This window comes from Lynx rufus, unplaced genomic scaffold (genome assembly GCF_022079265.1).
Source record: "Lynx rufus isolate CCGP_SWC_20201006 ecotype Redwood Valley unplaced genomic scaffold, mLynRuf1.p SCAF_23, whole genome shotgun sequence".
In the NCBI taxonomy this organism is placed as follows: domain Eukaryota; kingdom Metazoa; phylum Chordata; class Mammalia; order Carnivora; family Felidae; genus Lynx; species Lynx rufus.
This window is the reverse complement of record NW_025814838.1, coordinates 7,283,599-7,296,785: the sequence shown is the minus strand read 5'-3', so window position 1 is coordinate 7,296,785 and position 13,187 is coordinate 7,283,599. Positions and strand designations below refer to the sequence as shown.

At 43.2% G+C, this 13,187-nt stretch overlaps 1 protein-coding gene across 3 annotated transcripts in view; it reads left to right on the top strand.

The window, feature by feature from the left end:
- The window catches only part of METTL9 (methyltransferase like 9), a 52,731-nt gene extending 51,043 nt beyond the window's left edge, over positions 1-1,688 (top strand). For 2 of the 3 annotated variants that reach the window (XM_047087724.1, XM_047087722.1), the window contains exon 5: positions 982-1,688. In XM_047087724.1, coding sequence (XP_046943680.1) covers positions 982-1,187 — 206 coding nt within the window. In that variant the 3' untranslated portion in view covers positions 1,188-1,688. The remainder of the gene's footprint in view (positions 1-981) is intronic. The other variant, XM_047087723.1, reaches the window with a different exon arrangement.
- The last annotated feature ends 11,499 nt before the right edge of the window (positions 1,689-13,187 follow it).

The following is a 13,187-nucleotide window of genomic DNA, read 5'->3' as shown; positions in this document are numbered from 1 at the left end:
CAGTGGGGAAAGCTGCTTCCCCAGGCTTTGCCTCCTGTAAGACTCTAGGAAGAGGGTCCAGGTGCTGGGCCACCAAGAAGAGTGAAAAATCTTTCCACTCTAGTATTTGTACTCTAGGCACCTATTGGTCTTATATTTTCTCACAGAAAGTTATTCTCTATCTGAATTTAGTAATACTTTTAATATGTGTGCATTTTTAAGACCTCACAATACCTTAAAGCACCCCAGAAATTACGTATACCATTACCTGTGTGGGTCTGTGTGTCTGTAGTCACTGCTTAGTGTGTGAACTTGAAGACCTAAGACCTTACCCAGCCCCCTCCCTCTCCCCCATTCAGGCATCTTAAATGACTGTACAGACTTCAGCCACTATTCCCAGAAATGCTAGGTTGACTCCCCTTTCTAGTGTTCTACATCTCTCTGGTCTTGGAGCTTAACTTTTATAAAATTGTTATGAAAAGTTAAGAGAGTGGATCAACTTCCTTAAAAAACACACTGATGATCTTTGTAAATTAAACGCCTTCGTTGGTCTGTTTGCAGCCTGGTAAACCTTTCTGGTCAATGCATTTCATACATATATTAGATCAGGAGTGTATTTTCTTGCATTTATCCCAACCCTTCCTTTACATTTTATGGGTAACTCTCTGCTTCCATATTCCAGTACTTAAGGAGCAGTTTTCCAAGACCCATTAACTATTACAACCCAGTTGGTCTAACGGAGGCTAATACCTAAATCTGTCAGGGAAGGTAAATGTATGCGCTCTCGATCGAGATAAACCCGGAATTACATTTCTGCTCTCACCCTCAGTAACCTGGTTCCAAACTTCATCTTTTTGTCCTCATGCCTCAGGAGGAATCCTTCATCGAAGCACCAATTGTTTGGCACATGCCAAGTCCTTGGCCAATACCGTTCTTCCTCCCTTCTCTCTTTAAATAACTTGTTTGTTCAAGAATTTAACTTAATGTTTCTATTTGTTTTAGTAGGTGGCAAGTGGGAGAAGCCATCAGAAATTTTAGAAATCAAGGGACAGAACTGGGAAGAACAAGTGAATAGTCTGCCTGAAGTTTTCAGAAAAGCTGGTTTTGTTATTGAAGCTTTCACCAGACTACCGTACCTGTGCGAAGGCGACATGTACAACGACTACTACGTTCTGGATGATGCTGTCTTTGTTCTCAAACCAGTATAAACACGCGGAGGCCCAAGTCTTCAGAGCCCAACCCAAGAATGTACACTTCAGAAGAGGGTCTGCGTTGGCGATTCTGTAAAGGGAGGACCTCTGGGGACTGCCATTCTAAATATCATGTAGGAATTTAAAGAGCCAAAATACTAATTATTTCTTTGTAGTGTGTAAAAGGAATGTTTTTAAAAAACAAAAACCCAACTCTTTGAGGATTTTTATCAACTCTTTACTCAGTAATACAGGCCACACTCCAATTATGGAAGATATTTTTTATACTTAATTGCAGTAGGGACTCATTCTCAGTCAAAGCAATAGTCATGACTTCACACGGAACCAATAAATATGGATTGTTTTTAATAAAATGAAGACTGGCAATAAAGCTGTCCATTCGATTGCAAATATTTGGTTATAAGGTATAGCCACTGATACTCTTTCATGTTTAGAAATTCTTTCTGTCATTATTCAAAAAATGTTTTTAATCATGCTAATAAACTTTTTTGGAGATGACTCTGGCATTCTGTTTGAATGAATGTAAGGCTCCCCTGGCATCTTCTGTTGTTTTGGCTTCAGGGGTGCCCAAACAGTAGCATTGTGTGCAAGGTGTGGTTGACTTGCCATAAAGAAAGGCTTCTGACTGGGACTGGGTGGGACTGGGTCGGGGCCTGCGAGGATTATTGCAAATTGTGGTGAACCCTGAGGCAGTCTAACCCTCAAACAACCTCATTCAGGTCACACACTTCAGGGATCACCCCCCACGCCCATGTCCTGTTGCTTTGGCAAATGCAAAACACTGGCTTCTGTCTCTGTGATAACTTCCACCCTATACTCAGAATTGTGTTTTCCTAGACAATCTCAGGCTCTCAGAATTGAAACATTCACTCGTCTGCTGACAAAATGCAGTCTGCCTAAAAATGTTTTAATTCAACTTCTCACTCCACACATGTATACCTCTTTCCCAGAATCTGGTTCTTCCTAAAATCCTTTCCTGACTTTATTTGCCAAGAATATGGATTGATGAAGAAAGACCATGTCAGACTCATACATTCTAGAATCCGTGAGTGCCTCCAACCATATACCCACAAATGTTGCAATAGAGGAACTCATTAGCAAGATCAATAACCATTGTGCACATTCCAAAGAGAGCAGAGCACTTAACCCGGAATCTAAAATCTCAGTAGTAACAGAGACGTGGATTTGAGATTGTGGTTATTAACAATATGTTATTCTCATGACTTTGTTCCCTTTTTTGTCAGCCAGGTGTTTCATTAAATATTCTCATTTATATGCTCATAGAAGTCATCAAGTCAACACATTTACTGCAACACCTGGGTATAAAGGAGAATTAAAGCCTTGGGAAGAATTACTTTATTATTCATTAAGAACAGCATTCCCACATCCTCACACCAGTATCTGTCACTGTTATCGTGTTGTCATAAGAAGAGTTGGGTTATGTGACTTATGCAAAATTTTTATTGGTTCATTCTAGTGCTTTTTTCTGTGGAATTCAAATAAGTGAAGTGCAAATACTTAGCACCCTAGATTATAAAAATAGAGGAAATGAGTGAACTTAATGTAGTTATTACATAGTTGAGTTTTGTTTCTTTAGAAATTGTCATAATCTTGCCGTTTAGACTGTCAAGCAAGAGAGCAAGAGTGATGGATATTCAAAGAGGCAGGTTGCTGCAAAGTTTTATAATTTGGAAATCAAGAATTAATTTGATAGTCTATTTTAAAAAAAACAACCCTCTCTTTATCCAAAAGAAAGCAGGGCAAGCACATTCATTTATGCATTGCACGGATACAAATCGTTTCTCAAAATCTGAGGTTCTCTGAAGACCAGCATATTAAAAGTTCCTTTTTATGATGAAAATTTAAATAAGCAAATCCAATCACATTTGTGAACCTGATCTTGAAAGTCTTGCTGGCGTGTGACCACTCCACTAGGTGGCAGTATTGCTTACTGAGTATCCATGGCTTTCCTCCCCGCCCCCCACCCCCCCACCCCCCACCCATGGAATCCTGTTTTTTCCCCAAAGTGCAATAAAGCTGCCTTCTTTTCTGCACCATTCCTTGTGTAAGTGCTTCATATCAAGTTTAAGATTGTGCTAGAGAAATTAAGAAGAGACGTATTTGTGGTCAAAGCAAGTTAACCTATTGACCTGGAAGGTCATGGGGAAAGTTAAGGCAAGCTGCACCTGTGATTCCCAGCTCCTTGTAGCTGCAGTGTAAACCCCTTGAGTGTTCAGGCTGCTGATTACAGAGGAGGGAAGGAGAGAAGATACAATACCCTCAGCCATTGCTCCCTTGTGCAGAGTAGTTAACGATGATAGTATATTTTACCCTTCTGTATGTCTTCCCGGTTTTTAGAGAGTTGACCTTCAACAGAAAAGAAGCTAGGCTGGGAAATAAAGTGAAACTTAGTTGGTTCATGTCCTCTTGCTGATTAAAGCTTTGTTTTCACTTAGATCTGAACACAGTGTTTAAGTGGATTCATACTGAAGTTATTTGCATCAGTTGCTTCCCACTACTTGGTTACTGATAGACATGTTTCGTGATCCTTTTTTCTAACAACTACAGCACATACTCAACGTGGACCTCCAGTGACTGAAGGTGATCTACCACATTTGTGCGGTTAGCTGAGTACCGTCCAAATAAGCTTCTAGCCGGCACATCCATGTTCCGGTTAGAAAACGGAGCACTGAGTCAGGGCCGGTCTGGTCTGACTCGTACAGCCTGGGCACCCACTGAGCACGTACTGGGGCTTCCAGTTGACTGAAACCAGATGCTCACAAACTTACAACCAACTTATCAAAGATACGCCATCATGAACTGGCAGAAGAAGTTCATACTGTAACCACGCTAAGAAACATTTGTAATCTAAGTGGAAATACACACCCAGAATCATTAAGGAAATATTGCTGCAATATAAAATTCGACAGCCTGCCTTTTTGCAGTTAGTGGATGATGAGACAATAGTTAGGCAACAGGGAACAGCACAATAAAAATTAAAATTTTATATCTACTGTAGCTATGTATAGGCATTCATATTTCACTGCTTCCTTTATCGATTCTAATATACGTGTTGTCTTTGTCTTCTATGTATGAATTAATTTGAAGTTTTTCAAGTTGTCACTTTAAAAAAACTTATTAAAAATTTTTTTTAACATTTATTTATTTTTGGGAGGCAGAGACAGAACATGAGTGGGGAAGGGACAGAGAGAGGGAGACACAGAATCCAAAGCAGTCTCCAGAATGTGAGCTGTCAGCACAGAGCCCGATGCTGGGCTTGAACCCACAAACTGCAAGATCACAACTTGAGCCAAAGTCGGACACTTAACTGACTGAGCCACCCAGGCACTCCTAAAAAATTTATTTTTAAATAAATTTTCTATATTGGTATAATGTTGGATTTAGAGAAATTTTGCAGAGATAGTACAAAGAGTTCCTGTACACCTTTAACCTAATTTCCCTAATGTTAACTTTTTTTTTAATGTTTATTTACTTTTTTTAAAAATTTTTTTAACGTTTATTTATTTTTGAGACACAGAGAGAGAGAGAGAGCATGAACAGGGGAGGGTCAAAGAGAGAGGGAGACACAGAATCCGAAATAGGCTCCAGGCTCTGAACTGTCAGCACAGAGCCCGACACAGGGCTCGAACTCACAGACTGCGAGATCATGACCTGAGCCGAAGTCAGCCACTTAACTGACTGAGCCACCCAGGAGCCCCAATGTTTATTTACTTTTGAGAGAGAGAGACAGAGACAGAGACAGAGTAGGAGCGGGGGAAGGGCAGAGAGAGAGGGAGACACAGAATCGAAGCAGGTTCCAGGCTCCGAGCTGTCAGCACAGAGCCCAACGTGGGGCTCAAACCTACAAACTGAGATCATGACCTGAGCTGAAGTCGGACACGTAACCAACTGAGCCATCCAGGCGCCCACCTAATGTTAACATTTTATGTAGCTATGGCATGTTTGCCAACACTAAGAAATTAGCATTGGCATATTAACTAAACTACAGAGCATTGGGATTTTGCCCATTTTCCCACTAATGAACCTTTTCTGTTTTAGGAGCCAGTTCAGAATACCGTATCCCATTTAGTTGCTTACTTTAAAAATTATTAGTGTTCCCTGACAACAGTACCATTATTTCTCTTCCAATTTTTTTTAAAGTTTATTTATTTGAGGGGGGAGGACAGAGAGAGAAGAGAGAGAGAACCCTAAGCAGGCTCTGTGCTGACGGCTGTCTCACAGCACAGAGCCTTCTGACAGCCGTCAGCACAGAGCCTTCTGACAGCCGTCAGCACAGAGCCCAATGAGGGGCTCAATCCCACGAACTGTGAGATCATGACCTGAGCCTAAACCAAAAGTTGGACACTTAACCAACTGAGCCACCCAGGCGCCCCTCTCTTCCAATTTTTTAAGATGTAGTAAAATACACATAACATTTACCTCCTTAACCATCTTTAGGTGTATAGTGGTATTCAGTACATTCATGCAGTGCAACCATCACCACTGTCTGTCTTTAGAACTCTTCATTTCATAAAACTGAAACTCTGTACCCATTACTTCCCATTTCCCCTTCCTCTAGCCCCTGACAACCACCATTTTGCTTTCTATGAATTTGACTATTCTAGGTTCCTCATGTAAGTGGAATTATACAGTATTTGTCCTGGCAGAGAGAGAGGGAGACACAGAATCCAAAGCAGGCTCCAGGCTCTGAGCTGTCAGCACAAAGCAGGATGAGGGGTTTGAACCCACGAACCGTGAGATCATGACCTGAACCGAAGTAGGATGCTCAACTGACTGAGCCACCCAGGCGCCCCTGTTTTTCTTGATAGTAGCCATCCTAATGGATGTGAGGTGTTATCTCCTGGTTTTGATTTGGATTCCCTAATGATTTGTTTTTATAGCACAACTGGTATGGCATTGGGTTTCATTTACTAGTAATTGGTGCTTTGTGGCTTGCTATTTATATTGATATCACTGAATTGGAATCCGTGCTGATACCAAAGTACTTCTTTTTAGCTAGGAAATTGTATACTTTTGGAGAATTAGGAGAGTATTATTACATAACTAGAACTTAAGATTTCCCTCTGGATTTTAGAGTCAATATGCTGTATTCTCATGAATTAAATAGTGCATTGTTGTTACAAGGCCATTTAAGAATCATTTTCAATATTGTATATGTAAAAATGAAAAGATTCCCACCCCCCCCCCGCAAATAAATGACCATGTAAAATTGGAATGTCTTATACACCTGCACTTCTTAAGTCCTAGAAAATAATTAAGAACAGATACAATACCCAGATGCTGTTTTCTTATATCCTGTTTAGGAGTCAATGCAGAATATGTATTTTTTTAATGTTTATGTACTTTTGAGAGAGAGAGATAGAGAGAGAGAGAGAGAGAGAGAGAGAGAGAGAGAATGAGCAGGGGAGGGGCAGAGAGAGAGGGAGACACAGAATCCAAAGTAGGCTCCAGGCTCTGAGCTGTCAGCACAGACATGGGGCTCGAACTCACAAACCACGAGATCATGACCTGAGCTAAAGTCAGACACTTACTTAACTAGTGAGCCACCAGGTGCCCCCAGAATGTTGGTTTTAAATGTCCTTGAACCCTCAAAAATTGTCAAATGGTATTAGAGTTGAGGTAGTTGAGAATATACTGCAATCTTTTTTATACTCAGCAGAACAAAACAGTTTTTCCTACACTTGATTTTGCCACCTTTTTCCTTTTTTTTCTTTTTCTTTTTTAACTGTCAGCTGTACACCCAACATGAAGCTTGAGCTCACAACCCCAAGATCAAGAGCCACATGCTCTACAGACTGAGCCGGCCAGGCACCCCTGCCACCTTGTTTTTATTATTTATAAGGTGGCTGTGACTGATCATAAAGCCTTTGCTGCTTTTTGTATTATAAGTGACATGTTTGTTACCAAAAAAATAAATCTACAGAAGGCGAAATGAAGAAAACACAAATAAACTACCAATCTACAAACCTGAGAGAACAGTATTAACATTTTGGTATGTGCTCTCCTGGACTTTTTTTTATGGCGTGTATACCCACACATATACACGTTTATAAGCTTTTAACGTTAGAAAATGTAAAAATGAAATGTAAAAATGTAAAAATTTTATCCTTGCAGGATGAGTTATGTGAAACTTACAGATACCTATTTTCTAAATCAAAAGTTGACAAAGGATGGAAGAGATTTCCCACCATTTAAGGCTTGAGAGTAAGCTTCTTGGTTAAAGGACTAAACCAAGGGATAAAAGGATTTTTTTGACAACGCTGAACACTAGTATTATATCGATATCAACCAGAGAGCAACAGAACAGTACAGGTGGCCATTTCTGAAGAGAAGGTCTAATTTTGCTCTGACAAAATAATGTCAGCATTAGGCAAATGTTCATGTATTGAGATGTGTTTCATTAAAGTTGAACGATTTCCAGTAAATCTCTAGAGTTCACAATTATATTTTCACTAGAAAAGATGTAAAACAGTTCTGCAGAATCCCACCATGCAAACCCAAGACTTCAGTGTACTTCCTCCCAGTTTTAATAAAAGTGCATGCACATGGTACTTAATATTTGGCTTTTTTAAATTATAAAATCATTTCCTTGAATTACTATTACATGGTCTTTGTTAATGCCCATTTAAAAATGTTTTTAACATTTACTTTTTTTGAGAGACAGAGCGCGCGAGCAGGGAAAGGGGCAGAGAGAGGGAGACACAGAATCCGAAGCAGGCTCCAGACGCTGAGCTGTCAGCACAGAGCCCTACACAGAGCTGGAACCCACAAACCGTGCGATCATGACCTGAGCCGAAGTCAGGTGCTTAACCGACTGAGCCACCCGGGTGCCCCATGGGATTAAAAAAAATTTTTTTTAATGTTTATTTATTTTTGAAAGAGTCAGAGAGACAGAGTGTGTGTGAGCAGGGGAGGGGCAAAGAGAGAGGGAGACACCAAATCCGAGCCTGCTCCAGGCTCTGAGCCATCCAGAACAAGTCCCCACATGGGGCTTGAACCCACTAACCAGGAGATCATGCCCTGAGCCAAAGTCAGATGCGTAACTGACTGAGCCACCCAGGCGCCCCCAAAACATAAGGACTTTTAAGAGAACCACATTACAATGCTCACAACTAAAAAACGTAGCCTTTACGTATCCAGTGATCACGTTGCTCCGACAGTCTTATAATTTGTTAACAGTCTGTTTGCATCTGGATCCGAATAAAGTCCCTACGTTGCAATTGGTGGCTCTATCTTTAACTTTTCAACCTCCCTCCCTGGCTGCAATCTCAGAGAGGGGCGGGGCAGAGTGCATTTCGCCCGTCCTCAGGCGGCACACCAAGTCTGGAGAGAAAGCCCCAGGCGCCGGCTGTGACCCCGCGGCTGCGGCGTTTCCACTCTTCCCTGCGGGAGTGGAGGTCGAGCCCGGCAGATTGGCGCCGCCCCCACCGCTCGCCCCCGCCCCTGGTGAGCCCTGTGGCCACGCCCCTCGCCCCTCACGCGCGAGTCACAGCGGTGGAGCCGGCACCGCAGGTGAGGCGCGCTTGGCGGGCCGGGGCGCAGGGGTCGTGCGCTGGCCGGGGGCGCGCCACGGGGCCTCCCCAGGGAAGGGGCAGAAAAGGTGCAAGGGGCTGGGGTGGGTTGCAGCCGTGGGGGCCGCGAGAAAGGAGAGCGAGCCAAGGGCAGACACAGAGCCTTTAAGGGCTCTTGATGGGGTGTGTGTGTGTGTCTGTGTGTGTAAACTTCCAGGAAAGGGATTCAAACCCACTTAATAATAGTAATAAGAACAGCAATGATGGAAACGTTTGTAATAATGACAGCAGCTGCAAAAATAATAGCACTAATAATAATAGCCCTTATTCACTGAGTGTTTATATGTGCCAGTGCTGGCTCAGTTCTTTACCTATTTTCTATACAAGGCTATTCTTTTTTTTTTTAATTTTACTTTTTTTAAATTGACATCGAAATTAGTTAGTATATAGTGCAACAATGATTTCAGGAGTAGATTCCTTAGTGCCCCTTACCCATTTAGCCCATCCCCCCTCCCACAACCCCTCCAGCAACCCTCAGTTTGTTCTCCATACTTATGAGTCTCTTCTGTTTTGTACTTCTCCCTGTTTTTATATTATTTTTGTTTCTCTTCCCTTATGTTCATCTGTTTTGTCTCTTAAAATCCTCATATGAGTGAAATCATATGATTTTTGTCTTTGACTAAGTTCGCTTAGCATAATACCCTCCAGTTCCATCCACGTAGTTGCAAATGGCAAGATTTCATTCTTTTGGATTGCTGAGTAATACTCCATTGTGTGTGTGTGTATATATATACATCTTCTTTATCCATTCATCCATTGATGGACATTTGGGTTCTTTCCATACTAGCTAGGCAGCCCCGCATTGGGACTCCCTCTCTGTTATCTGCTTGTTGTGTGACCTCGTGTTTCCATGAACTCATTTGTGAAACCCAGGAAAGTAAACCTTCGGTGCGATGGAGAGAGTAAGTGGAGGGGAGGGTCTGGCGTGATGGTGGCACATGGTAGGTGCTCAGTGAGACTTTTCTTCCTTGCCTTTTATCTCAGAATCCCAAACCTTCCATTTTGTCCCCCTGAGACTAAAAGAGGAAGGGGAAGGTCTGTCCAGAGTCTTCCCCTCAAAGGCAGAGCTGGGGCAAGAGCTCAGGCCTCCATGCCTCTAGTCCAGAAAGTAAGCACTCTTTTGACTTGTGTGCCTGCTGTGAGCCTGGCCATTCTAACACCAAATCCAGTTCAATCAGCCTGTTATTCTACAAGCCAGACAAGTCCGCCCACTTTGCATTAATAGCAATGAAAATTGTACCGTGATTTTTTTTTTCCGCTGGAAAATCTCCAAGTTAGTATCTGTATGGCCCATATATATGCACCCATGATGCAGACCTTACATCGGGCTGCTTTGCAGACAGTAAAACTCCATATAATTGTGAATTGTTGGTTTGTGTTTGGGATGGGATGTGCCAAAATTGGGGGAAATTCCCAGCATTTCAGCAAGTTTCATAGAGGATGAAATGTTTCTCATCTGTAGGGTGACCAGCTTATCCTGCTTTGCCTGCTACTTATCCTGTTTTTTTTTTATTATTTATCTTTTTTTGGGGTGGGGGGGAGTGCAAGCGGGGGAGGAGCAGAGAGAAGGGGACAGAGGATCCCAAGGAGGCTCTGTGCTAACAGGCTGACCCCAGAAAGCACGATCTGGGGCTTGAACTCAGAACCACAGGATCATGACCTGAGCCAAAGTTGGATGTTCAACCGACTGAGCCACCCAGGTGCCCCACAACTTTTCCTGTTTTAAAGCTGAACTGTGTGTCCCAGGAAACCCCTCAGTCCAGGGAAACTAGGATGGTTGGTCTCCCTGTTCATCTAAATTCTCCCTCGTGGTTTCTCGGGAAACTGTGTTCCTTTCTGGTTTGTGGTTATTGCTGTTTTCATAGGTTCCACCAAGGCGGCCCTAGCCTGCCTGATTTCCACCAGTCTGCAGGTGGCTGGGCAGTGGTGGGACGGGGTGGGGGTGGGTGGGGAACGGGAGGGGCCCTTGGAGAAAGCAATCAACTCCCAAATCATTATTGCTCTGCACACTCCATTCAATCCTTTTGGCCATCCTCCTGAAAGAGAATGGCCCAAAGAGCTTTTAATTAAAACCAAATCCCGTACTGGTGATGCTCTGGGGTTTCCTTGGAACGAAGACATTATGTGCAGCAGAAAGCAGGGCATCTGTTTCAGTAATCATATACCTCTCCGTAGAGTTAATAGGGAGATGCTGGCAATAAGCACAAGAAGGCTCATTGTCTGGGAAACTGGAGAATTGTGAATGAGGCCAATGCCCCAGGGCAGCTGACCAAAAGGGAAGGGAGAAAAAAGGGCCAAAGTTTCCCCAAAGCCTGAAAGACCCAAACCCAGTAAGAGTTATTATGAGAGTTGAATGTACCAGCCTTGGGGGTGGGATTGGTGGGGCAGAACAGGTCTACAAAGTGCTTTGCGATCCTCTTCCCTCTAAACCTGTTGGCAGTTTGCACCTTCTGGTGTTTGTAGGTTTCAAAAGTTTCAGTTTTGTTTTTGCCCTGGGCGGTAAAATGAGCATAATTGTTTGCAGAGCTGGTTGTAGAAGTGCCCTTGGGGGTTAAAGAATCTGTTTGCTCAAGAAAGCTAGATAATACCAAGGAAATCTGTATGAAAGAATGCTGGGGGGCCTATAAAATAATCTTAAGAAACCGTGGGTGTGTATTATGGGGGTTCCCTTCAAGTTCCTGTTAGTACCCCCAAGAGGATGGTGTCCTGTAATTGGGGTGTGGGTTGCCTGAGAGTGAGATGAAGCAAAACACAGCTCCCAGTTTTTATCTGATGTGACCTATAAATTTTGAGTGGTCCTCCCTCCTCCTTCCACTTGACCTGAAAGACCCGCCTGTTTTCCTGGTGGTGCCCACCCTATCAGCCCATCCTATCAGCTTCCTTCCCCTTTCCCCCTCATCTGTCCACCCTCTTTTTTTTTTTTTAAATTAATTATTTATTTATTTAAGAGAGACAGAGAGCTCCAGAGGGACGGGAAGAGTGAGAATCCCAAGCAGGCTCCACATGGATCAGAGTAGAGCCTGATGTGGGGCTGGAACTCACAAACCATGCCCTGAGCTGAAACCAAGAGTCAGAGGCTTAAGTGACTGAGCCACCCAGGCGCCCTGCTCTCCACCTTCTTTCACTAAAATCACACAGTCTCCTCTGTTGCTTTCTCTTTTAAAAATCATTTACACGGGGGGCGCCTGGGTGGCTCAGTCGGTTGAGCGTCCAACTTCGGCTCAGGTCGTGATCTCACAGTCTGTGAGTTCGAGCCCTGCGTTGGGCTCTGTGCCGACAGCTCAGACCCTGGAGCCTGTTTCGGATTCTGTGTCTCCCTCTCTCTGACCCTCCCCCGTTCATGCTCTGTCTCTCTTGGTCTCAAAAAAGTAAATAAAGGTTAAAAAAAAATTAAAAAAAAATCATTTACATGGAAAATTTCAAACACCTACAAAAGGAGACATAAGAATTTAACGAACCTCATGTACTCATCACTCAGCTTCAGTTGGCAACCCATAACCACCTCCCACCTACTTCCTCCCCTATTATTTTCAAGCCATCTCCAACACCACATTTCTTCTGTAAATATGTAAGTGTGTAGCTCTGAAAGCGGGCTTGGCAGACTTTTCAGCATAGGACAGAGAATAAATATTTTCGGCTTTGTAGATCGCACAGTCTCTGTGGCAGTGTGCAAGCGGCCGTAGACAATACAGAAATGAACGGACATGACCCTGTTCCAATAAAACTTTACTTATGGACACTAGCATTTCAGTTTCACACATGAAATTGTCGTGGGTCAAGAAATACTGCTCTTTTGTTTTTTTTTTTATTTTTGTTTTACATTTTATTTATTTTTTGAGAGAGAGAGAGAGAGAGAGAGAGAGCGTGCACAAGTGGGGGAGGGGCAGAGAGAGAGGGAGACACAGAATCCGAAGGAGGCTCCAGGCTCCGAGCTGTCAGCACAGAGCCTGATGTGGGGCTCGAACCCACAAACCATGAGATCATGACCTGAGCCGAAGTCAATTGCTTAGTTGACTGAGCCACCCAGGTGCCCCTCTTTTGTTTTTTTTAAACACTATTTAAAGATACAAACACCAGGGGCGCCTGGGTGGCTCAGTAGGTTGTGTCCAACTTCAGCTTGGGTCATGATCTCACAGTTTGTGAGTTTGAGGCCCACATAGGGGCTCTCTGCTGTCCGCATAGAGCCTGCTTCACATCCTCTGCCCACCCCCCCTCTACCTCTCCCCCTCTTGCTCTCTCTCTGTGTCTCAAAAATAAATATTTAAAAAATATATATAAAAGCCACTTTTAGCTTGTGAGCCACGCAAAACCAGGCAGCTTGTTTGAATTGGGGTGTGGTTTGGTGACCCCTTGTTGGAGAGGATCATTTGAGAGATGACATGACTGTCGGTGGACCTGTGAGCTG